We start from the raw sequence: 27408 nt of genomic DNA on the forward strand, positions 1-27408 counted from the left end.
TTGACATTTATAACAGCTGGAAATAATGTTGCAAGCATTTCCTGTAAGAAAGAAAATATATCCTATTCCAATATTTCAAATAGCAATACAGATTAACAAGCCTTAGATTTACGTATTACAAGATTATACAGACGATAAAAAAGAGTGGAATTTATACTTATCGACTTCCAGGCAGGATATTACATACACATATAATTGTATTTAACTAAACTTTTGACTTAATTTTTAAATGTTGCAAAAGTATAATTACTGAGTTTCTTGCCAGTTATTTTTTTTAGTAGAATCTACTTTTCGAACCGGTGGCAGCTTCACTTTTATTTTATTTTTTAAACAACGATTCAGAATTGCTTGTAAAAGCATAATTGAATAAAATATATTTGATTCATGCCATTCCCTAATAACTCAGCATTATTGTACACTATTAAGAGTTTATAATGAATATATCTTTATTTATAATAGAAAACTGTTACACTTAACTAATTATTTCTACTTTCATTTTAAATCCAAAATTCCGACAAGTTTCAAGTTTCTTCGACATTCAAAACGCCTTTTTTTCCCAAATCCATAGTGAATAACATAGACAAATAAGCTCTCGACCAATGATATCGCGTCAATTTGCTGTCAAATGTTTATTTGGCTTTTCTCCTCTCGTATTTGGAATAGAGTACACAGGAGTAAAGGTAAAAGACAAATAATTTTGACATATCATTGGTCGAAGGTCCTGACCAATTAAAGTGGATTAAATAATTTATTAGATTATTGTATTCAAAATTAAAATATACGTATTTAAAACGGTCTTTGTTGAAACCACATGGAATATACTAATGTTACAGACAGCGTTGCCAATCAAAATCAAAGTATACTTTATTCAAGTGGGCTTTTACAAGCACTTTTGAATCGTCATTCACGTCAATGTGCGGGGAATTCCCTAAAATGCCGGGAATCGCAAGTCGATCGGGGGTTGGTGTGGGGATTGTCACTGTGTGGGGAAAATACTAAAATAAACTAAAATCCCACCAAAAACATTAAATGTAAAAAAATGCCAAGCCTCTCGCTGCAGTATTTCCATAGTAAAAAGTTTTGAGATCTCATAATAGCCAAGTCCTATTCAAATTATTATGTAGTTATAAATCAACATTTAGTAATTGTATCAATAGTTTTCTTTATATTGAAAACCCAAACCCAAACTCCTAGCACTGTCCACTTCGAAGATATAGGGGGGCGAAACAGCCGCGAATCGCTTCGAGAAAAGATGGTACGGTTGTGCCCGTTTTGCTCGAGACTTGGCTGGGGCATTGCCGTGCCCCAGATACTTTTTCGTTAGAGGATACCCTTAGTTTGTGTAAAGGACTACACATAGACGAGATTGTTTCCTTAGTAGAGACGCAATATAATATAAAAAGGTCAACACGAAAAAAGAAATCAAATACCATGTTTTTCCCTTTACTTCTGTATGGGGAATTTTTGGTGAATTGGGTCATTTTTTTCCCTGACTTTGGGGAATTTAGCTTAGGTTTTTGGGGAATGAATAAACATTGTCAGCCCTGGTTATAGACTAAGGTTTATTCACCATGATGGGACGATCTCTTCCAAAATAATGCTGACTTAAATACATTACATTTAATATTAATATCTACACAATAAAATAACCAACAAATATTAAAGATAGCACTTTATTTTATAATTTGACATAATATTATTTCCAGTTCATAATTTATAAAGTATAAAAAATTATCTAGAACTTTGGACAATACCATTATTAGCAAATAAAATTGGGACAGCTCCGTAACCAGGTCAAGGGCCATGGTATTTGTACTAGTCACTGAAGTCCAGATCTGAGTCGGAGTCTGCGGGGCCTCGGATTGTCTTCTTGCTCTGTATCTGCAGGGCGCGCTGCTTCTTCGCCTCAGTAGGGGGCACGAGCAAATCACCAGAATACTCGATCACATCGGCTCTGGAATAGAAATACAATCAAGATTATAGAAGTAGGTTATAGATTGGCGGACGAGCATATGGGCCACCTGATGGTAAGTGGTCACCATCACCCATAGACAATGACGCCGTAAGAAATATTAACTATTCCTTACATCATCAATGCGCCACCAACCTTGGGAACTAAGATGTTATGTCCCTTGTGCCTGTAGTTACACTGGCTCACTCACCCTTCAAACCGGAACACAACAATACTGCGTACTGTTGTTTGGCGGTAGAATATCTGATGAGTGGGTGGTACCTATCCAGACGGGCTTGCACAAAGCCCTATAACCAAGTTTTTTTTGAAAACCAAAAACAGCTTGTAAATTTCCCACTGCTCCTCACTCCCTTTGAGATGATGATGAAGGCTTGGAACACATTCCATCACGGTGTTCCAATGCAGATTGGAGAAATTCATACGCATGTCTCTTAACAATGTTTTCCTTCACCACCGAGCTCGAGATGAATTATGAGCACAAATTAAGCACATTAATACTTAGTGATGCTTGTTTGGGTTTGAACCGGAAATCATCGGTTAAGATGCACGCGTTCTAAGCTATGAGCCATCTTAGCTCTTTATTTTAAGCACCCTAATTAAAATAGATCTTTTAATCTAATGTAAATCTTTTCAGGAAATAAATATCTCTAAGAGTCGAGATGGCCCAGTGGTTAGAACGCGCGCATCTTAACCGATGATTGCGGGTTCAAACCCAGGCAAGCACCGCTGTTTCATCTGTCTCGTGCTCAGCGGTGAAGGAAATCATTGTGAGGAAACCTGCATGTGACAAATTTCATAGAAATTCTGCCACATGTGTATTCCACCAACCCGCATTGGAACAGCGTGGTGGAATATGTTCCAAACCTTCTCCTCAAAGGGAGAGGAGGCCTTTAGCCCAGCAATGGGAATTTACAGGCTGTTGTTGTTGTTGTTGTTGTAAATGTCTCTAACTGTATTAATCAAAAATCAAAATCAAAATAAACTTTATTCAAGTAGGCCTCTACAAGCACTTTTGAATCGTCATTTTACAATTAAGTGAAGCTACCACCGGTTCGGAAAGTAGATTCTACCGAGAAGAACCGGCAAGAAACTCAGTAGTTACTCTATACTCTATACTCTAATACAATAAAAATATTGGACAACATCACATACGTTACTCTGATCCCAATGTGAGTAACTAAAGCACTTGTGATGTGGAAGATCAGAGGTAACGACGGCACAACCACCTAGACCCGAGACGACATAGACAACTAATGATAATCTACATCGACTCAGCCGGACGAACAAAATAAATAAATAAATGAACCCATGGTCGTCATGTCTAAGACGGGTTATTTATTTTTTATTCTATTTTTAAGGGGACTTTGTCAATTTGACCATGTCGCCCCGCAATTCTTGATACATAATACGGCTTTAATTCATACAAATAACATTATGAGGAAATATTACTCAAATGGTCAGTTGCCCAATTGCGTAATATCTCCACATCTTGGGCGACACAGAGCACACAGTTTTCTGGCTTCTTCTGAACAGGCAAGAGCTAAATAACTGTTACAAATCCCTACATCATATACCTTTTTACCCAACAACTGTTCCCTTTGAGATTGGTTACGGACACATCCCATCAGAATATGATGTACATCATCTTCGGTATTACAACAACAACAACAACAGCCTGTAAATTCCCACTGCTGGGCTAAAGGCCTCCTCTCCCTTTGAGGAGAAGGTTTGGAACATATTCCACCACGCTGTTCCAATGCGGGTTGGTGGAAAACACATGTGGCAGAATTTCTATGAAATTCGTCACATGCAGGTTTCCTCACGTTGTTTTCCTCCTGAGCACGAGACGAATTATAAAGACAAATTAAGCACATGAATCAGCGGTGCTTGCCTGGGGGTTTGAACCCGCAATCATCGGTTAAGATGCACGCGTCCTAACCACTGGGCCATCTCGACTTGGTATTACAATCCGAGCAATTTGGAGAATCCTTTTTACCCATTAAATATGCCAATTTATTTGTTGGTATATGTCCTGATCTTAGCCTGAATAGTGTTACTGTCAGGTAAGACGCGTTATTTGTGGATAAGTATACAGTAAAGAGCTGAGATGGCCCAGTGGTTAAAACGGGTGCATCTTAACCGATGATTGCGGGTTCAAACCCAGGCAAGCACCACTGATTCATGTGCTTAATTTGTGTTTATAATTCATCTCGTGCTCGGCGTTGAAGGAAAACATCGTGAGGAAACCTGCATGTGACGAATTTCATAGAAATTCTGCCACATGTGTATTCCACCAACCCGCATTGGAACAGCGTGGTGGAATATGTTCCAAACCTTCCCCTCAAAGGGAGAGGAGGCCTTTAGCCCAGCAGTGGGAAATGTACAGGCTGTTACTTTACTTTTACTTTTATACAGTAAAACTCTCTCATGTATCGCCGGCTCACCTGGCTATCCTCCACTCCAGCATCTCGGTGCTGAAGTCGTCTCGGCCGCCGAGGTCCGTGAACCCGACGATGAAGTCCTTCGTCTTGTTGGCCTTCACGAGCCCTATGGTGGGGATCACGCGGATCTTAAGACGGCCTGCGGACAGAACAATGTTACTCAAAAGGAGAGAACAAAATCTTAGTTCCAAATGTTGGTGACCAATTTATGATTTTTTTTTATGGTATAGGTTGGCGGACGAGCTTGTGGGCCACCTGATGGTAAGTGGTCACCATCACCCAGAGACAATGACGCTGTAAGAAATATTAACTATTCCTTACATCGTCAATGCGCCACCAACCTTGGAAACTAAGATGCTATGTCCCTTGTGCCTGTAGTTACACTGACTCAGCCTTCAAACCGGAACGCAACAATACTGAGTACTGTTATTTGTCGGTAGAATAACTGATGAGTGGGTGGTATCTACCCAGACGGGCTTGAACAATGTTATCAACTTGCTTATTAGGCTTGGGGGAGGGATGCAGTTTTGGGTATCTACCGTTAAATGGCAATACTCAATATTGATGTTTTTTTTGGTTTGAAAAAGAGAGAAACAATGTGACAGGGATAGATAAAATCTTAGATCCCAAGGTTGGAACATATTTATGGTGCCACTATTTTCTATGGATGACGATGAACACTTCGCAACAAGCCAATCTGCATACCAATTTTATTATCTAATTACTAATTAAAATACTAATTATTTAAAAACATATATCATTTGACGGAAGAGCTTTGTGCAAGTCCATTAGTCAATGCACAACCAACTCATCAAATATTCTATCGTCAAACAGTACTCAGTATTATTGTTATATTCCGGTTTTAAGACTGGCTAAGCCAGTGTAACTACAGGCACAACAGACAACATCTTAGTCTCCAAGATTGGTGGATTATGGCAAAGTAACAGATGGTCAATATTTATGGGAGGAGACTTAACTACCACTGAACCTAACGTCAAGACGGCAACTGACCGGTGAGGAAGGGCGCGCGCTCGACGTCGAGTTTGACGAAGCGCGTCTCGAGGTGGCGCCGCGCGAGCAGCCGCAGGTGCATGTCGACGATGCGGCAGCGCGGCGTGTCGCTGCGGTAGAAGTGGCACACCACGCTGTCGCTCTTGCCGCAAACCGCGAAGAACTCCTTCTCGCTGTCGATCTCGCTGTACTCGCCGTGACCCTGACGCGGAACGAGAGTATACCGTACAGGCCACAGCTGGACGGGAGACCATCATTTACACGAAGAGAACAAGGATCATATCATTGGATATGATGGCACTTTTGTCTGAGTGGCAGTTCTCTTACGATATTTACCTTTTTTTTTACATATTTATATGGAATAGGCGTTTGTCTTCCATCTCACCTGATGGAAAGTGTAGATGAAGACGAAGGTGGTACACGCCCATCCAAAAGAAACCTGTTCACTCTACTCTTAAAGGCTCCGGAGGTCAACTTATCATGAAAAATAGACGCAGGCAGGTCGTTCCAAATCTTAGCGACTCAGCGACGAATGGGGATGGTTCTATCAGACCGAAAAGAGCCTTCGAGCACTCTCCAAAATGCATCCTATAAAAAACCGATGCTCAAGGGTGTGCAGTCTGCTATTTGAGAGCTTTTCGTCATTAATTAACCTACAAGCTCTTCGGTCAACTGAATCTAAAGTTTCCAGATTATATTTGGCTGCACCGTCCAAGAGATGACTGCAGTACTCCATGCATGATCGAACTTGTGCAGTGTAAAGATTAAGCAGCTGTTCAGAGCTGAAGTACCGCCGAACTTTTGAAAGGATTGAAATTTCCTTGGATGCCGCTTGTGCCACTGCCAAAACGCGCGAAAAAACGCACTGCCAAAAGCGAATTGACACGATATCATTGGTCGAGAACTTGAGTAGTCTATAGTTTTCACTGTGTTTTTGCAAAAAATGGCGTCAATTTTTGAAGCAAGATATAAAGAATCATAAACACTCAGTAGTGCAATACCAATAATGAAATACGAAAATCTAAGCATTGTTTATCTTTTATCCTATTTCCTATGGAATAGACTATAATTTAACTAATTACCTAACTAGTTACTTGGTGATAGGGCTGTATAAGCTCGTCGGTAGGTAAGCTTGGTGTTCAAGTTTAAAGGGCGAGTAAAACAGTGTACTACAGGCACAAGGAACATATTACTTTCAAAACCATTATATTTTGGGGGAGAGGGGATTCGAGCCTCTGCGACTCTCACATACATGAAACATAGTAGCATAGCTACCACTTCACGTAAATTTTAAGTGGGAGAGTGGTACTTCCCAGGGTGAGCCAGGTCTGTCACGGTAGCATGCGTAAGCGATCTCGTGGCGTCCATCGAAAGACGGAGAGGATACCGCTGAGCGCACTCGGCACCCAGGGCTCCGGGGAGTCACACCCCCCCCCCCCACTTTCCATCACGTGGCGGAAGCGCGTAATGCGTTTTGCCAGCGCGAAAAAAAAGAAAATAAAGGGTGTGCCAGGCCATTCATAAGATAACGGCATAGTTTCCAAGATTAGTGGCCCATTTTAACCAATAGTATTTCTTTGTTCGACCAATTATCAGCAGCTAAACGCCTTTCCGATTGTCAATTACAAAAGGACCTCCGTGGTCGAGTGGTGTGTACACCGGTTTCCATGGTTACGCCACTCCGAGGTCCCGGGTTCGATTCCCGGCCGCGTCGATGTATATTACCATTAGTTTTCAATGTTGTCTTGGGTCTGGGTGTTTGTACTGTCGTTACTTCTGATTTCCACAACACAAGTGCTTCAGCTACTCACATTGGGATCAGAGTAATGTATGTGATGTTGATGTTGTCTCAAAAGGCAAACACTTACAATAGCAAGCCACTCCTGCTTTTGTTTGGCGCGCTGTTTCATCTCCGCGATGCGTTGTTGTCTGATCGCTTCCAAGTCACTGTTGTCGAGAGCGTCCAACCTGTGAACAGAATGACAATAAATAAATATAATATGAGACAACACCACATACATTACTCTGATCCCAATGTAAGTAGCTAAAGCACTTGTGTTATGGAAAATCAGAAGTAACAGTGGTACTATAAACGCCCATCCCCAAGATAATATAGATAAATAAAAAATTTTAACAAAAGGAAAAACAGACTTCAAACAATACACTAATTTGAAACAAATAAATATGCACTAAAAAGTTATAAAAATAATTGCGTGTTCAACTCTATTCTTTAGAGGCCTCGTAAGTAACAACAACAACAACAGCCTGTAAATTCCCACTGGTGGGCTAAAGGCCTCCTCTCCCTTTGAGGAGAAGGTTTGGAACATATTCCCCCACGCTGTTCCAATGCGGGTTGGTGGATTGCACATGTGGCAGAATTTCGACGAAATTTGTCACATGCAGGTTTCCTCACGATGTTTTCCTTCACCGCTGAGCACGAGATAAATTATAAAGACAAATTAAGCACATGAATCAGCGGTGCTCGCCTGGGTTTGAATCCGCAATCATCGGTTAAGATGCACGCGTTCTAACCACTGGGCCATCTCAGCTCGTAAGTAAAATGAAATGAAAAATTTGTACTTAAAAGTCGATTTACGATTATATAACATAGTTCTAGTTATTGTTATATTTGGAGCCGGTGTCATTATAAAGGTCATCAAAAAAGCCAGTCAGACATTCTGTAGTATATTTGCATTGTAACCATACGAAGCTGGGGCAGGCCACTTGTTATATTATATGTAAATAATATAGCTGTGTGAGATTTGAATTTTATATAAGCTTAGTTAAAAATTATTAATGGTAGTAAAAAACACGCCCAAAATAACATACAAGTCTAAATAATTTAAAAACGTATAAATAATCACGTTAATTTAAAAATATTCTGACGACCTCCGTGGTCGAGTGGTGTGTACACCGGTTTTCAAGGGTACGCCACTCCGAGGTCCTGGGTTCGATTCCCGGCTAAGTCTATGTAGATTATCATTAGTTTTCTATGTCGTCTCGGGTCTGGGTGGTACCGTCGCTACTTCTGATTTTCCACAACACGAGTGCTTTAGCTACTTATATTGGGATCAGAGTAATGTATGTGATGTTGTCTCATATTTATTTATTTATTCATACTTAAGTTTAGTCTTACCTTCCGATCTCATTGTCTAGCTGCTTCTCCATGTTGTGTGCGACTTGGTGTAGTATTTGCTCCATCTTGATGGTTTTTTAACTGAAATAAAAACATACATATATAAGAAAAGCCTTACTCCATTATGGTATTTAACAGATCACCATTATAATTCCAAAAGCTACAGTCGAGAAGTAAAATGGAATATTAGAAATTACTTAAACTATTTCAAGAGTGTTTCAACAACAGAGTGTAATTCCAAGAATAAAAATAAATTTTTCATGCTCACATATTTTTCACAACAAGTCAAGAGAAATGTCGTTTTTTGCCCAGAGGATCGGAATTTTGATTCAATGGGGAAATGCTGCTAGCATTCTTGCCACCATTGCATGTGGTCAAGATTTATATAGTAACTAGTTTCAGTTCATATATGTATACATTTAAGGATTTAATGTTGTTGCTATGTTTGTGTAGAGGATTATGTAAGTCACTAACTGGTTCACGATTTATCACCGAGATAGTACAATTATACGGACTGTTACGCACTTTAGACACTCTGTTTTACATAAGCAATGCTTCGATTATTATACATGATATATGCCAAAGAATATGAGATACACTGATGTGAAATATTTCAGCCATAGAATATGTAACTTTACTAACTGTTTACTTTAATACCTATGCATATACGGCATAATGTTATTAATTCTTATGTTAATAAATGATATTAGAGAAAATGAGCAAGCAGACATGTGTCATACAAACAATGATGTGATGAATTAATATTAAGAGATATATTCATCATTTCTATAGTTAATTTTCTTTAAAAAAAAACATAAAAACCACATCAAGAGTCATAAATATTATGTTCAATTTACGAATAGATGATATATCAACTTTTAATCGATGCATAGCAACAGTCACTCCCCGCCATCTACTTAGATGTTTTCAACTATGCAACAGATATTTATGTAGTTCAACAACATAAAAACTGATCCAAGACAAATGTTAATATGTATACATACATATAGTAGAGAAAACTTAAGGAGTATTTTTCTTTTTATGTTATACTCATGTGATGCTGTAATCGGTAGCTTAATGGTTGTTTTAATATATTTTACAGGCACACAGATACACAGGACAATGTCAAATTATGGTAATTATAAAAAGTTGTTGAACAATACAATGTTTTTATAGTAATTGTTAACTCATAACTCAAATTCCTTTTTTCAATTCAAGCATTATACTTATTGATCTTCAAATTCTAATTATAAATTATTTCTAAAAAGAAAAAACATACTCTGACCAGATAAAAACCAATATAAGAAATTTATTATAAAGAAAGATCTTTGTTTTCATTTAAGGATTGGTTTTTGTTACAAGTAATATCCCCCGTAGGCGGATAAATTTAGTACCATATAAGGGGTAAGTGTCGCAGTACGGTAATACTGAATTCGCTCGATCAATAGCTGAATATCAATCACTATTTTACTTGTAACACTAAAATCTTCACAATCGTTTTAAAGTTTTTTATTTTCCTTTCGTTAAATACGTATTTTGTATATAAATAAAAAGCGGCTGATGACCTCATAGGCACACATGTTTCGAAAAAGTTAAAATTCTCAAATACTCACAGACTTCAAGTTATAAAAATAATTCCACTGTGTTTCAAGCACAATATATATTCGAATGAATAGAGGAAACAAGTATTTTTTGTTGTAATTTACATTATTTTCGTAAAACAAATGACGATTTGTGACACCCACTGTTTACAAGTAAAAAACAAATGACAGACTACAGAGGTTGACAGACACGGACCATTTACGCACTACAGTTTACATTGTACAGTAATGCCATATTAGTCATTGTTTTTTCTTCAAATTTTTATAGGACTTAAATCTAGATAAATAGTAGGGTTACTCAAATTCAGATTTGAAGTCATGAATTTTGAACCGCTAGTATAATAGAATAAATGAAAGATGCCCGCATATTTTTATTTATTTACAAATTTAAAATCTGAATAAAATACATAATGTGTTTTTCATAGGTATTGTAATAAAATACTAATGTCAGAGGTTTTTTTTCCTTCAAATAGAACTAACTCCATATAGTCTTGTCTGTTTTACTCCTAGGATGTTTTTGTAATGCCAAAGGTACGATGAGCAGGGTTGCCAGACGTCTGCGTTTGGTAGTCGCCAGAACCCAGGGTGGGGAGGAGCCCAAAATCGCTGCCTCATACGATAATGCAGAGTAGCCCAAAATCGACGTGAATTCGATCGGATTTTGTTAAAATTTGGAACGAACTTTTTATTTTGTTAATAATAATTGTTCAAAAAACTTTGTGTGAAATCGTGAATATCTAAATTCTGTTTTATTGTTTTTTGCGTAACAAACGTAACTTGCTTCCTTATCGACTGATCATCTGTTTGACAATAGTTATAAATTTTGCCACTCAAAATATTTGGTAAAATCGTCAAAATAAAATCTCATGTAGCCCATTTGGGCGAAGTAGCCCAAAATCGTCAAAATAAAATCTCATGTAGCCCATTTGGGCGACAAGCGATTTTTCATATTTTTATATCGCCGTTTCGTCGGCGAGGTAGCCCAAATGGCGATAAATCGCCCAATCTGGCAACCCTGACGATGAGAAGTGGCATGCCAGCTGTAATAAATAAAATTTTAACAAAAAGAAAAACCGACTTCAAACAAAACACTATTTTAAAACAAATAAAAATGCACTAAAAATAATAAAAATAATTGCATATTGAACATATTTTTGAGAGTCCTCCTAGGTAAAATGAAATGAAAAATATTAGACTCCTTAAAAGTCGACTTACGATTATATAACGTAGTTATAGTTATTGTTATATTTGGAGCCGGTGTCAGCCAACCCTATACTATATCTATCAAAAAACACTGCGAGAATACTTTAAGAACAAGAAGACACCGGCTCCAAATATACCAATAACTATAACTACATGATATAATCGTTAATCGACTTTTAAGTAGTCTAATATTTTTCATTTCATTTAACTTAGGAAGACTTTAAAAAATATGTTGAATACGCAATTATTTATTACTTTTTCGTGCATATTCATTTGTTTTAAAATAGTGTTTTGTTTGAAGTCGGTTTTTCTTTTTGTTAAAATTTTTATTTATTTAAGCTTAAAACGTTTATTTTAATCACAGTTTTCAAATTATCTACTAAAGATACACAATAACCAGGGTGCTGTTTAATAAAAAGTATTTATTATATGAAAAATAAATTAAAAAAATAATTAGGTACATAATAGAAATTTACAAAACCCTCACAGAGGATCAAATTACATTCATTATTACAATACAATTACAGGACTTAGAAATTTAACACAAGCACAATTTTTAATTACAATTAATATCACTGTTTTCACTACTACGCTTGCCTAAGATCGAAAAAAAAAATGGACATCCCTATGAATAACTTTATTTTTTATGTATGGTATCCTCACATTATGATACATGTCAGAAAATTCTCTGGACCGTTACTAAAACGTCTAAAATTTTGAGCAATTTTTATTAGTAATTTTTATAAGTAATTTATTTTATTAGTTATAGTTCACGATATATATTAGGATGATAACTATGGAATCATTGTCTAATATTAACAATTATTATAATTATACAGTATTTCATTTATTTGGCCTAATAATCTAATTGTACGCAACATGTATTATTTGTCTATGGTCAATATTAAATACTTCATGTAATGGCGACTTTACTTGTCATAGCGCGTTCGCAAATAATCATAACATCAAAATAGCAAAAAATAAGATATTAATACGAAAGTAAGGCCCATTACACAATGAAAAAAATAAGAGATAAGAAATAAGGAATAGGGAATAGCAGAATCCAGCGACGGCAACACCGTTAATCAATTCATAATTCAAAAATAAGGAATAAAATTAAAAAAATAAGGAATAAGAATAAAATTTCCGTCGCGGTGGGAATTTGTTTCTTATTTCTTATAGCCAGCCAATCGCAGGGCATTTTATCCACGAAGTGTCGTAAAACTACCAGCATTACGTAACTAGCAGCACATATTCAAGAGCTGTGATTGGTTGAATATTGTAGCCTATCGCCTATTATGATTTAGTTGCTGTGCTATTCCTTGTTCCTCATATGATACGCCTTAACGTCATAACTAGCCAACCGATCTTCACTCTACACTCTATTCCAACCATAAGAGGAGAAAAACGAAATAAACGACATTTGACAGCGAATTGGCGCGATATCATTGGTCGAGAGCTTGATTTGTCTATGATATTCACTATGGATTTATGAAAAAGGCCGCTTTGAACTTCAAGGAAATTGTTTTCGGATTTTTGGAAGTAAAATTAAAGTTGATATAGTATTATTTTAATCAAGAACTGTCAGTATTGTACATACGCGTTAATTTAAGGTTTATTTATCTTTATTACTACTTCGATTGGAATAAGTTATGCATACTCTTTGTTAAGTATGTTTGAAAAGGGCATAAGCGTATCTCAATCCTTAGGCCCAGAAAGAAAGAAATATTTATTAATCCATAACACGCTTTATACATGTTTCGCCAACCGTATATTTCTTGTTAACATTGTGATGACCAATTTCGACGTCAAATAGGCGCTATCTAAAATGGTAACCGTTAAATACAAAATAAAATATAATTGAATGCCGTAACAATTTAATTTCAGTTAAAATTATAACATTCTCGGAATTTTAACAAAAAAAAAAAACAGTACTAATTTTAATTTTAATCTGTGAAAACGGGTATTTGTTATTGAGAATCGAACACAAATTATATTATTTGAGTTTATAATTCGATATTCGAATAGTTTAGTGGTGATATCATGTATTTAAGGCGTTCAACGAAAAAGATCCAATGCACCAACAAACTTATTACGACTTTAAAAACTATAAAGATTCTGATTTGACTGAATATTTATGATATATGTAACTCTATCGCATTATATCGCGTGAAGAAAAGAGGTGGTATATTATTTTAGTATTCCTTTAATTTGTAGCTGCTGAGGCAGTTCAAATGCTGCCATAGCTTTGGTTTGAGGGTTAGAGATTCATTTTTAAGTGGTATATGACAAGCAAACTATAGTCATAAATGAATCCACAGATTATATAAATTCAGATGTATTAAACAGTACAATGAAGTTTCCTATATTCGAAGAGTTTTTTTTTCGTGGCTTTTATTTGTGCCAATAAGGCACAGATTATTTCGCCAATATCACGTGCGAGAGTACTTTGTTTTTGTGCCGAGATGTTATTTCGTCAATGTCAAGTGCGAGAGTACTTTTAATTTGATCAAATAAATGGCCATCTCACATTCAAATGGATAATGTTTAGGACAAAATATATTACAAACGAAAACTGATCTTATTGTTTGTGTCAAATTTTATGACCAATTCATTCCAAAAGTGTCCACACAATTTCAACTGCAGAATGGACTCATTAAGTCTATATATAGACTTGGAATATGTAAAGATCTTGGTGCTTTCAGGAATCTTCACCTTCCATACATCGACAATCCCTCACCAAACTTGTGAGACCTAAGATGTCTTATCGCTTATCCTGTAGTTGAATTACTTTCAGTAGATTGGACCTTTTTTGTTGACGCCTAATTATTGTACTTCTTTTAAACTACATTGGCCTTACTAATAACATTCGTTCAGCTGTTTAGTCAAACACAATTTTTTTTCTTTTCTGTAATCATTCATTTGAAATTCGAAGACACACTGTCAACATTCACAAGTGAAGCCGTTAATCTACAACTATTTATCGATACCTTAAATAACATTTCAACAATATTAAAACTAAAATCACAACATTATTACAAAATGGCAGCGCGATACAAAATATTTTATTACATCGTTTATTTACCGAATAACCTACAATTTAACGACTAAACACGAAATATATTTACAAAAAAAAAAAACAACACTAATTTCAACGTCCGTGATCACAGCGATTTCAATATGTTGTTCGTCAGGAATTAGTCGGAATGGCTTTGTAGAGACGCAGCCTAGACTCAGAGAGCGCCGCGAGTATCGTGTCGCCGTTCAGCTGAGCTGAACATACGTCTATCGCGGGCTCCGCTGCCGGCAGCGACATCGTCCTAGCACCGTCCAGTCCGTGGAGATAGAGAGAAGACTCGCTCTCCGAATGAGCAGCGACCCATGAAGCTCCAGAAACCCTCACGAAGGAACTCCTAGACATCAACGTAGACCGAACCGATCCAGCGAAAGTCTGCTCCACGTCAAACAATATCTCACCACTCGGCACACTCGCTTTTAACTTACACAAACTCAACCTCGACCTCTCGTTAGCACTCGCCCGAGATGACAGCAGCGCCCTGTGGGATTCGTTGTCGTAGCAGAGCGACATGAATGGCCCATCGACTGGCAACGACCGGGGCTCCCACTGCCTCATGTTGCTCACCCAGAGCCAGCAGGAGTTCAACTGGCAGGATAATAGCCCGTATTCCGTCGAACAGAGGGACACAACCGGGGATATGTCTGATATCGCGTTCAGTCTTTGGATGTACGATCCTGGGTTTCTAACGTCGTACTGGTGTATCACACCACCGACTCCACCGACATAGAATTCGTTGCTGCGTAGATAATCCCACGAACACGACCACAAGGGTACGCCACACTGTATCGTTGCACTCGGGATACCTCTTTCAACGATCCGAGCTGTGCTGTCGAGTCCCACGCTGAGAAGTAGGTCTCTGGGCTGGGAATAGGTTATATCTCGTATCGGTTTCGAGTGTAAATGAACGAATTCACCTAATTTGTTATCTGTGCAGCTAATTTTCCGAATACCAAAACCTGGGAATAGATTGACGGTACTTTTCTGTGATACATATAACTCATAAGTCCTACAATTATACGTGAGTACTCTACAGCCGCCATCTTTGCATATTTCCAGATTCTTCTCCAACGCGAATCTCCAGGACCTCCTGGGCGCTTGCTCCTTGGAGACTTGGTTCTTCATCAGCGTACTCCTGAGAACTTCTAGTTGCAATAAGCAGGCTCGGTGAGCTATTCTGGACTTTTCGAGTTCCAGCTCGGTCCTGCTCTTCTCCGCTTGTAATATGTCTATTTGTTTTTGCAACGTCGTTATCTGAGACGTGTCCGCTGCCACGAGTCTCCTCGCGTAGATAAACCTCAGATCTTTTAGCGTCGCTTTGCTTTTGCATGTCGGACAGGACCTGTCCTTGCTGTTCTGAGCTTTCAACCAGCGTTCGACGCATTGGGCGCCAAACAAGTGACCACATTTTAAAGCAACCAGCCTATGATCGCCTGAATTGCCCCAAGAATCTAAGCAAATTGGACACGCCTCGCCGTCGACCTCATCGTTATGTTTTGGAGAGGATAACTTCCTAATTTTCGCTGGCGGTTCCTCGATCGTATCTTCCTTTTTAATATCAGCATCAGGGAACGACTGCAAACTGTTTGATTCTTGATTCATCACGCCCGTGTTACTATCTTCCGAATGTACGATTGGCGCTGGAGCAGAACTAGAGTTATCATCAAACAGACCGCCACCAGGACGCCACGGTTCGGCACTGTGAGGCCTAACAGGATCTTGTATGGCTTGGTTGCTTTCTGGGTTAGGCTGTGATGAATTTCCTTGTGCCGAGTTCGAGTTATCATTGTACACACCCATATTCGGTAGCCAAATGCCATAATTGTCCCTTGGAGGATTACTCGTTTCGTTATTACTGGAACTGGCCCCTTCATTGTAGATATTATCGACAAATTGCGCATTTTCATCTTGTATTATATGAGGTTGCACCGAGGGCTGTGAGTCTTGCCTTTGGCGACCGATTATCGGGGAGCGGAGAATACTTGGACTTTCGGGAGACTCCGGTACAACTATAATAGAATTGCTACTTACTTGTGCATCTTCATCCATAATTTATCATTAAGTACCTGTAAGGACAGAAATAATTTTAGGGTACTTAATTCGGTGGTAACTGGTAGGGCTTTGCCCAAATCCATCTGAATACATACCACCCACATCATATAACTGCAGGGTCTATGTATATAAAATCCTAGTTCCCAAGGTTGGGAATGCATTGGGGATTTAAGGGATATTTCTTACTGTCAATGTCTAAAGGCAGTGACCACCTAACATTTGCTAGTCCTATCTATCAGATTAAAAAATGATGATATCCTCTCAATATTATAATGTAACCATCTCTTTCTGACTTACAAAGACAGAAAGTCATTAAACATTAAAGTTTCAAGTACAGCTAATGTAGAGAAGATTGTTAAGAAGCAACTTCAAAAAGGGCTTCAAAATATTCTTTTTTATTCAAACTCAAGTCTCAGGCACAACTAGTCATCTCATAAAGTAAATAACTTATATATACTAATATTACAAATTGATTTTCGAAAATCACTTTTTGCATACCATATTATCGTAATCATTTTTTTTTTCAGGGTTATGACCAGTTTATTTTTAAAGACCAGTGGTTAGAACATAAGAATTTAAGCTGCTGATTACAGATTCAAGTCTAGACTATCACCAGTGAATTTCCATGTACTTCTTGGTACTTAGATTTTATTATAAAAATTAACTAATTTCAAATCTAATATTAACAGGAAACTACATTTCCCTTCCATTATTACTTATATGTCTTCGGTCATCATTGATTTGGCTTTGGAGACTACTTATACTCTACTCCGACTATGAGAGGAGAAAAGCCAAATAAACAATATATATAGACATTTACTATGGATTTGCAAATCGCATTTTGAACATCAATGAAACTGCTATCGAAATTTTGGAAATAAAACTAAAGTGGTAAGCAAAATCATAAACTCTTAGTATTGCACAATGTAACTGAGTTATAAACCAATTGCAAGGAATACATGAATCAAATGTTCGTTCATAATTTTTCCTACTTCCATTAGCCGAGGCTACTACAACATTGAACAATATTCATAGCTAAAGATCATAATTTATGTGATCACCACTAAGTTCTTGGTAAGTCTAAAGGACAAGATTGACACCATAGGCACTGGACTTGTCTGAACATGTACTGGCCACTGATAATGGGAAAACCATGATAAGGTTACATTTAGATTAATAATTCAGATTTAATTATAGTGGCTGATAATTACTGTAATTAATTCTTAAGCATTTCATAATTCAAGTAACGATAGTTTTAATTACTTTACAGATTAACTTATTCTCTATTGTAATTCTTTCGATAGGAATAATTTGAAAAAAAAATTGTATTATGACATCCTGGGCCCCTAGTTGATAATATTTTTTAGAACAACGAATGAGACATTCATACATTAATAGCTTTTAAATATTTCTTTCATTCATATTTGTTGTTAAATCTAAAAGAATAAAAATAAATACTTACAACTTTTATAAAAAAATATCCAAAACAATTGTCAAAGTTACAAATTATATCTGCACTTTCAAGTGAAACTATTGTCTTATTTTGATAGGGAAATGGTTAAAAAGTGTCATGTTTAGACATATTTTTGCCATACTATCACAAAACCTTTTTTTTACAATAATAATTTACCAGATTTATTTAAGCAAACATAACGACGGTAAAAGTCGCTGAACTCTAAATAAAATGTTAGTTTTTGTATTATCTGCATTTGTTATGTCAAATCACTATTCGGATACACATATTGAATTTATTTTACTGAGAAAGTTATTTAATCTCATATTGAAGATTTTTTTGGTAGATCGTAGATAGGTGTATCATATAATCATCTGAATTTGTTTCGTAAGTATATTCGAATTACCGCAATATAAAGTTATTGCAAATGATCAACGGTATCAATGTATTATTGAATTATGAAATTAAATTTAAATTGATTATCCGATTTTATATTGGTATGTTGGTACGGTTCGTATTTATTTATTTGTTCCTAATGTTGGTAGTAGTGTCAGAATCGCGAACGGGAAGACATAACGGGTTGTTCTCGTTCCTGTTTTTTTATTTAAATTATTCGATCCGACGAGCTTTTATTCGTGACTTATTTATGTTTAAAGTAATATAAGCCTAAGTATAAGTGATTAAATATATTTGCAATACAATGTTAATGCCCTGTGGTTAAAAAATCGTCTAACAAGTTGGTGAATGTTCTTAATGGCGGCTGGATGTCAGTGTACTAAATACAAAATGTTTGTGTAGTGTGTGATCAAACCTATTGGATTATTACGGTGTGATGCCAGTTAGCACTGGTGAGTATCAAATAATGTCATCTTTACTCATCAATACGTATATACGTATCCATATTAACGTATCCGAGTTTAATATTTTTTAGTCGTGTAGTTTTCGAAACATTGCGTGTTTCCACATATAAATCGGTTTGTAGGCCAGCATTAGTCAATACGCAGCTCGAGGCTGGCCCTGTTGACATTTTAGAGTTATGTACTGTAACAAAATAATGTCGCAAGTTTATTTAGGTCAAATCTTGCTCGGATGCGCGCGCTGTACGTGACGTCACTCTTACCCTGGCCGCACCCCCTTAGATTCACTTTCGGAATAAGCTATATGTAGCTACAGTTCAACCCCTAAATAGGGCACCTGGATTCTCAGTTATACAATATGTATTTACGAGAGCATTTGATGTCAGGTCAGTACAACTCACTCTGTATGTTTCGACTTTACAAGTGATATAAAACTGTTTTTTACCGCGTTTTATTTATTTTTTTAATATGTTTTACCTTAGAAATATTGGCAAAATAATATAACTACATTTTTTTTCGGTAATATAATAATAAATGATTTGATAGATATATTTTTTAATATAACATGCTATTAATATTTTAGGCAAGAGTATAATTTTTTTTCTGCCATCAAAATATGTAAAATATTATAGTATTTTTTAATACAGTCTTGGCCTACTTCATATATTGATATCTTTAGAATATAGATAAATAATAATATTAGTAACAAATGTTTACTAATCAGTATTTATACTCAACAGTAATCATATGTTTTTAAAAACATATGATTACTGTTGAGTATAAATATATTTTTGAGTACAAATATTTTTTACCTAAGTAAATTAAAAAACAAATATTTCCTAATTTTTTGTCTTATTTTTAAATAAATAACATTAAACATTAATTAAAAAATACATTTCATCTGAAAATTTAATTTCGAAATTAATTTAATAAATTATGACAGTAAATAATTAGTTACAAATTATAGTTTTATAATAAAAAAAAACAACATAATGTTTATAAAATTGTAAAACAGTATCTCTTTACTATGTTATGTTTTGCAAATTATGGTATTCGTCATTCTAAACTCAAAATTTAAAGTTGTTTCTTCAATATAGAAGCATTTCACTTACTTAATAATTGTCAAATTAAAGGCTAACATAGTTTCTTATATTTTTTGTTAAGAATCTAAATACATAATTGGGTCCTCTCTATATCCCTATATACATCTCTATATCTATATATATATGTAGAAAATAATAAAAAATCAAAAAGTAATGCCTTACAATGTTGTTGATATGCTGGAATGCAATTTAACTAATTAAATGCAAAGATTGTGTGTTGATTCTTCTGTAGAAAGCTACAAACTAGATTATCTTTAAGTCAATTATTGGAATAAATTATACAATTTTAGAAATTTGTCGTGTCAACCAAAATAACAGGTCAAGACAGTATTAATACTATGTTATTAATAAATCACAAAGTTTGAGGGTGGTCCTAAATAATAGAAATAAATAAATAAATATTCGACATCATCACATACCCTGATCAAAATAAAAGTAGCTAAAGCACTTGTGCTATGGAAAATCAGAAGTAATAACAGTATCACAAACACCCAGACCTAAGATACTATAGAAAACAAATGAACTTTTTCTATATGGCCTCAGTCAGGAATCAAACCCAGGTCCTCGGTGTACCCATGAAACTATCCTATATGTTCTACATTAGTAAGTCTCACTTGTAATGTTAATCTAAGATTCAATATTGGAGTATTTGCCTGCAATCCAGTCAGTTTTGACACTAAAGCAGAGATCTTATCAAGCATTTGCATAATGTGCAGATCTCAGCTGTTACAATACTTGCTAATGCTCCCAGTGATCAACAACAAAAACAGCCTGTAAATTCCCACTGCTGGGACTCCTCTTCATTGAGGAGAAGATTTGAAACATCCCAGTGATTATTTTTTGGTCTTAGTTGAAATCATTTAAAACAAAACTGATATATTCAATATAAAATAGAGCTTAACTTAGGTTAATTTCGAATTGTGTGTGTATCTAACTATTAAATACTCATTAAGTCGAAAAAATATTTTTAAGATTGATTTATTGATAAGTCTATGACACCTTTTCAAAGTTTTAAGCGATAATTTTAACGTCATTCTCAAATAGTTAGTCCATAAAAAGTTATGTGGTACAAAATTAATTCAATGGACTAATTCTTAGGCATCTGTACACTTATTTCCAGATTCATTGTGATATTTATTATTGGTTGTTAGTTTGTTTTAATTCTAGCTTAGTTTAGGTTTTATTCCCGATCATTATGCATAGTTTTCACCGTCATATTGATACGGAAACTACAGAGAGAGTGGTAAGGAAGAAGAACTTAAGGTGGCAAGATATCATGGTATGTCACAAAGATCGCATGGAAACAGTCTCAGGACACCAGTAGTGTTGGTAAGAGATGTGACAGAAAGGAAGAAAATTAACTCTAATCGCCCAGAAAGATATTCAACATGATTACAATTTGGGAGCATACAAAATAGTGTAAAGCAATCTACTGGCACACAATCAAGAGATCAAAGCATTCATTCACTTCCTATATATGGCTGACGTTCCAGAGTGTGTAATATTAAACTAAAAACGATGAGGAGAGATTAGAAATAAATATACATATATATAACATAACTCTGATCCCAATGTAAGTAGCTAAAGCACTTGTGTTGTGGACAATCAGAAGTATCGACCCCACTGCTATCACTCAGACGATATAGAAAACAAATGAATTTTCTACATCGACTCGGCCGGGAATTGAACCCGGAGTAGCGTACAAGAGCTGAGATGCCCCAGTGGTTAGAACGCGTGCATCTTAACCGATGATTGTGGGTTCAAACCCAGGCAAGCACCGCTATATGAATGTGCTTAATTTGTGTTTATAATTCATCTCTTGCTCGGCGGTGAAGGAAAACATCGTGAGGAAACCTGCATTTGTCTAATTTCATCGAAATTTTGCACGCATTCCACCAACCCACATTGGAACAGCGTGGTGGAATATGTTCCACACCCTCTCCTTAATGGAAGAGGAGGCCTTATCTCAGCAGTGGGAAATGTACAGGCTGTTACCTTACTTGACGTACCCATGAAACCCGGTGTACACACTACTCGACCACGGAGATTAATGTTCCCTCGTGACCACTTGGCCTGGACAATATTGATAAATGGAGAAATTTACTGTTTACTGTTAAGGGTAGTGGATTTTTTAGTGATAATCGATGCGGGCATGAAGGCGAACCCTTTAAGTAAATGCATCGAGCGGGTTGTTTATTATGTTATCCGATTTTCACTTAAAGCCGGTGAAAACTTCATTTTTATGCAAGACTATGCCCTCTTACGTACTCTATACCCTCGTGGTACAGTAGGGTACTTTCTAATCGTAATATTATCGTCTTACATTGACAAACCACTCACTGACAGTCACTTGTTTTTTAAAATGGAAATAGTTTTGGAAATGTAGGGGACTCGCCGGCACACAAGATGCCGAGGTATACCGGAATAACTACTAAAAATCCAGCGGTACTCTTTCATTGGCAGGCGCCGTGGTGATCGCAGTGATGTGTATAGATTATCAGAACTCAAAGACGCTTTAAATGTGTTGTGAATACTAGAAGATAGGCTCACAGAATGTATACGATGCATCCCTAGTCCCCCTTAAAGAGCCCTCGTTAATTAACACGAGAATAATCTACCATTTCGACACCTTATGTACCAACCATACCACCAAGAGAAGTAGCTAGTATATATATATTACTAGATAGGCCTGCGGCTTCATGCTCGTTCGAATTTGACAAAAAAGTACTTGTAGCCTAAGTTACTACTTATAACATCAGTTTTCTGCCAGTGAAATCCCATCAAAATCGATCCAACAATTCTATATAGATATATAGATTAGCTGAATAAACTGATAGACAAAAATTGTAAAAAATGCTATTTCGATATATGTACTGTATATAAATTATGCATTTAGTAAAAGCGTTTGTTTTTATATTACAAACAGACACTCCAATTTTATTATATGTATAGATATAATGTAATAAGCTATGTCTCTTGACGACATTTTGATGTAGTTAGTGCTGCATATAAACAATTTGGGTGAAACATAATCGCTCTCGTGAGCAAGACATTCGTAGATAATGTCGAAATACCGAGTCCCATCAAATAGAAATAAAAACCATGGTAAATATGCCGTTATAATAAATCCATGTTATATTATTTAGTAGAGGTTAAGGAACCCAGTAAAGTTGTATTTCTTTTTTATTTCTAGTAAATATTTGCCGAAAAATATCATAGTTAAAATTATATATTCAAATAGCGCGCAAAAACGCTACTTGGACAATATGGCACTGCAATGAGCTCGGTAACGTCACTTGCCTGTATTTTAATCTGTGGTACATGTACTAGGTGAGTATAATTAACAAGCAAGTGACTTCATCGTAAGCCCGGCTAATCAGGAGCGTTTTGCTTCACGTGACAAACGTTTCAAAAATGCATTCTTATTTATGGATTCTTGAATAAATTAAGTATTGTTTTCAACTTTCGTTAGTAAATAACTATTTTTAAACTCGTAATATATACCGATTACAATAATTGGCACTATATTTATCGAATTGTCAAATAGCCTATTGTAATCATAATGGCTCATTTGAAAACCGAAGCGGGTATTCTAATATATTTCCGAGGCATGGATATCACGAGAAGCTTGATGGGACATTTAGAGATTTTTGTAAGGCCTTTGATTGCGTACAACACGATACGCACGCTGGTCAGATACGTAACTGGCGTTATAAATACCGCCTTCAAACATTCTGATTATATACCTGACCGATCGTATTTCATGGGTTTGAAGTAAATAATATAAATAAATAAAAATAGATTTCTCGCGTCTCCAGTCAGTGTCGTAGTCATACAAGGGTCCATTATTGGTCCACATCTCTTCCTAATTTGTATTATTGACCTGCAAAGAAGTATAAGACTTTGGATGACACCTGTTGTAGTAATTTGAAATAAAATACATCCATTAACATCCTACTGATAAGAAACGGCAAGAAACTCGGTAGTTACTTTTCCTCCATTTTAATTACAAAGTACGTATATTAGTAAAGCACTATAATTTTTTTTGTCCTGCTGGGAATCTATATCAATAATTTTTGTTATAATCTTTATATCTTTTAAAAATAATTCTGGAATGTTATTATAATAATGTATATAGCTCCCGAGGAAGGAAGTTTTAACTTTGGGAAGTCGGAAAATAGGTGTTATTAGTTTACCTGTAAAACATTTATTATGAATAGAAACAGCCAGGAGGCGATCATTTCATTCCCAACCTTTCGCACACAAGCGTTCCTTAAATTTGGCAACAGAAGCACTCTAAACGCGTAGACTCTACCGAGAAGAACCGGCAAGGATCTCAGTAGTTACTCTTTTTCAACATTTAAAAAATACAAAGTCATGTTAGTTAAATACAATTATTTAAATTAATATATCCTGCTTGGAAGTCAACAAGTATAACTCCACGCTTTTCTATCATCTGTAATAAAATACTTTATAGTATTGACACATGACAATATTATCTATGAGGTATCGATACTATCGCTAAAACCTTTACTATAGATATACTATTGATAGTTTATCTATACGCAACACTAGAATAAATTTTGTTAATTTTTTCAGACACGGTTTTACAATAACTCATCCTTGTATATCTCGATCTGAGTAAGCTGTAACTCCATCAGGCATTATCAAAAATACCAAGTATATAAATAAATAAATATTGGACAACATCACATACATTACTCTGATCCCACTGTGATTAGCTAAAGCACTTGTGTTGTGGAAGATCAGAAGTAACGATACCACAAACACTCGGGGTGTTCCCCGAGTTCCACTCCCAAGACGACATAGAAAACTAATGGTAATCTACATGGACTCGGCCGGGAATCGAACCCGGGACCTCAGAGTGGTGTACACATGAAAACCGTTGTACACACAACTCGACCACGGAGGTCCTTTTGAAATTGACAATCGGAAAGGCGTTTAGCTGCTGATAATTTGGTCGAACAAAGAAATACTATTGGTTAAAATGTGGCACTAATCTTGGAAACTAAGGCGTTATGTTATGAATGGCCTGGCACACCCTTTATTTTCTTTTTTTTTCGCACTGGCAAAACGCATTACGCGCTTCCGCCACGTGATGGAAAGTGGGGGGGGGGGTGTGACTCCCCGGAGCCCTGGGTACCGAGTGCGCCCAAGTACGCCGGTTTTACCCACTAAAAAACCAGCGGTAACCTCTCCGTCTTTCGATGGACGCCACGGGATCGCTTACGCATGCTACCGTGACAGGCCTGTCTCACCCTGGGAAGTACCACTCTCCCACTTAAAATTGACGTGAAGTGGTAGCTATGCTACTATAGTACTATACTACGACGACATAGACAACTAATGAACTTTTTCTACATCAAATCGGCCGGACGAACCCGGGACCTCGGAGTGGAAACCCGGGACCCATGAAATCAAATCAAATCAAAATAAACTTTATTCAAGTAGGTTTTTACAAGCACTTCTGAATCGTCATTTTACTACCAAGTGAAGCTACCAACCGGTTCGGATCAGATTGTACCGAGAAGAACCGGCAAGAAACTCAGTAGTTACTCTTTTTTAACATTTAAAAATACAAAGTCATGTTAGTTAAATACAATTATTTAAATTAATATATCCTGCGTGGAAGTCAACAGATATTAGCTCCACGCTTTTTTATCATCTATAAAATCTTGTATTGAATAATATGCTTTTTCTGCATTTATTGTATATAAATAAAAATATATGTATTTTTTACAAACGATTTGAATTTACTAAACAGCAAAGTTAAAAATGTCTGCGGAATTTTATTATAGAAACGGATACCTTGCCCCAAGAAGGATTTATTGACTTTGCGGAGTCGGAAACTTGGCGTTATAAGCTTATCCTTACTCCTAGTGCACATACAATGATTATCACTGATTATCTCAAAGTAACCGGTGTACACATTACTCGAAGGTCGTCTTACTAAAATTACTTAGTTTTAATCTTTTATATTACTCTAGGGCAAATTCGGATTATTTGGCGTCCTGTGGTATTATCGTTATTCGTACCGTAATATGTCAAAATTCTATTGATATATATATATTAACAGTCTTCAATCAATCAATATATAAAACTGTTCCGTTACTGAGTGACTGACAGACAACGCACAGCCAAAACCACTGGACCTAAAGACTTGAAATTTGGCACACGTATGCCTCGAGTGTCCTAGAGGTGCGCTAAGAAGGGATTTTTCAAAATTCCCACGGGATAGGGAATAAATGGGATTTATATTTTCGAACCAAAGTAGCTCTATCTCCGCAACTATAAAAATATAACATATATAACAACAACTAAAAATTGTTTTTAGGATATTCCAGAATTCCCAAGGGATAGGGAATAAACGGGACTTGTTTACTATTAATTGTGTTTTCTTTGTTTTAAGTATGAGTTATTTATTGTGTGTGTGTCTCCGCAGGGAGGGCGCGTCTCGGGCGCTCGGCGCGGTGATGTCGGGCTCCTGATGAGCCGGCTCCTCTGCTGCCTGCGCGCGCGCCGCCCCGACATGGGCGCCGCTCTCTCGCACCCCCAGGTATATATCGCCCTATACTATACAAACATACCAATCACAACAATAAGAGAATAATGTGATCTGCTAATAGATCTGCTATATGTATGATGTATGTTGGAGGCAGTGACGTAGCTATCGTAGGGCCAGGTGGTGCAGTGCACCAGGGCCCCGAAGTTCAGGGGCCCTCTAAACTAAACCTTAAGCTTCTGAAGCTAGAAAATTACGAACCTGCGCACAAGATTTCTTATTTGGTATCTATAATTTTAAAGGGTAATTATTAGTTAAAGAGGGATGGGAAAGGGGCTGAGGGCACGATTCTTTTTATATGCACTGGGGCCCTTCCTCACCTAGCTATGCCACTCTTCGGTGGAACAGTATGCCGAACGGGTCGGTTCATGTCTTCAGGGTGTCTTATCCATTACATTTGACGAGAAATAATGGCTTAATTACAAAACGATTTTAAGCAGTACAGCATTAATACTTATCCAATTAAGTATGTTAAATACATTGTGCAATGAGTATAGATAAATATGGCCCCTTACAGCGCGTAATTTAAACGAATATTTTCGAAGATATTACAGTTTTAAATCGCAGGGACATAGCGGTTTGTATTGTCTAATGTCAAGAAGCTCTGAACTTTTTATATAAATATATTCTGCACGACATTGCACCCGTGCAAAGCCAGGAGGGTCGCTTATTATATATAACGAAGGGAACGTTGGAGATTGTGGGCGATCTTCTTTCGTCATGTACATTAAGAAACCGTTCCGTTTTCCAATCTCCGACATATATAATAAAATAGCTTTATTTATTCCACAAACATACACCCCCCCCCAGGGTAAAAGCCTTCCCCAAAGAATGCCATTCATTTCTGTTTTTGGCAGAGGTCACCCAGTCCCTTCCTACGTAGGCCACCATCTCGTCCTGCCACCGAACAGTAATTTGTA

The 27408-nt window shown here is 36.5% G+C and overlaps 3 protein-coding genes across 4 annotated transcripts in view; 1 reads left to right on the forward strand and 2 right to left on the reverse strand.

The window, feature by feature from the left end:
• Nucleotides 1–1657: 1657 nt before the first annotated feature.
• On the reverse strand, nucleotides 1658–10367 carry LOC124542220 (thioredoxin domain-containing protein 9). The gene is made up of 6 exons (XM_047120166.1): nucleotides 10174–10367; nucleotides 8561–8641; nucleotides 7293–7392; nucleotides 5425–5626; nucleotides 4417–4552; nucleotides 1658–1954 (listed from the first exon to the last, which is right to left on the reverse strand). Exons 2-6 carry the CDS (start codon nucleotides 8623–8625, stop codon nucleotides 1816–1818), a joined length of 642 nt encoding a protein of 213 aa, XP_046976122.1. The 5' UTR covers nucleotides 8626–8641; nucleotides 10174–10367; the 3' UTR covers nucleotides 1658–1815.
• Nucleotides 10368–12214: 1847 nt separating this feature from the next.
• LOC124542219 (E3 ubiquitin-protein ligase RFWD3-like) lies at nucleotides 12215–18160 on the reverse strand. The gene is made up of 2 exons (XM_047120165.1): nucleotides 17955–18160; nucleotides 12215–16506 (listed from the first exon to the last, which is right to left on the reverse strand). Exon 2 carries the CDS (start codon nucleotides 16487–16489, stop codon nucleotides 14555–14557), a length of 1935 nt encoding a protein of 644 aa, XP_046976121.1. The 5' UTR covers nucleotides 16490–16506; nucleotides 17955–18160; the 3' UTR covers nucleotides 12215–14554.
• Nucleotides 18161–18488: 328 nt separating this feature from the next.
• Nucleotides 18489–27408, forward strand: part of LOC124542188 (BTB/POZ domain-containing protein 7) — a 39559-nt gene continuing 30639 nt past the window's right edge. For both annotated transcript variants that reach the window (XM_047120130.1, XM_047120131.1), the window contains exons 1-2: nucleotides 18489–18793; nucleotides 26369–26482. In XM_047120130.1, coding sequence (XP_046976086.1) covers nucleotides 26414–26482 — 69 coding nt within the window. In that variant the 5' untranslated portion in view covers nucleotides 18489–18793; nucleotides 26369–26413. The remainder of the gene's footprint in view (nucleotides 18794–26368; nucleotides 26483–27408) is intronic.

This window comes from Vanessa cardui, chromosome 30 (genome assembly GCF_905220365.1).
Source record: "Vanessa cardui chromosome 30, ilVanCard2.1, whole genome shotgun sequence".
Taxonomy (NCBI): Eukaryota; Metazoa; Arthropoda; class Insecta; order Lepidoptera; family Nymphalidae; genus Vanessa; species Vanessa cardui.

Bases quoted from the DNA above. Each gene is read 5' to 3' on its own strand.
- LOC124542219 (XM_047120165.1), bottom strand. From the start codon at position 16,489: ATGGATGAAGATGCACAAGTAAGTAGCAATTCTATTATAGTTGTACCG.
- LOC124542220 (XM_047120166.1), bottom strand. From the start codon at position 8,625: ATGGAGCAAATACTACACCAAGTCGCACACAACATGGAGAAGCAGCTA. The intron at 4,553-5,424 runs GTCAGTTGCCGT...TTCTGTCCGCAG, and splicing joins GCGCGCGCCCTTCCTCACCG to GCCGTCTTAAGATCCGCGTG. The intron at 1,955-4,416 runs GTGAGCCGGCGA...TTTCTATTCCAG, and splicing joins CTGGAGTGGAGGATAGCCAG to AGCCGATGTGATCGAGTATT.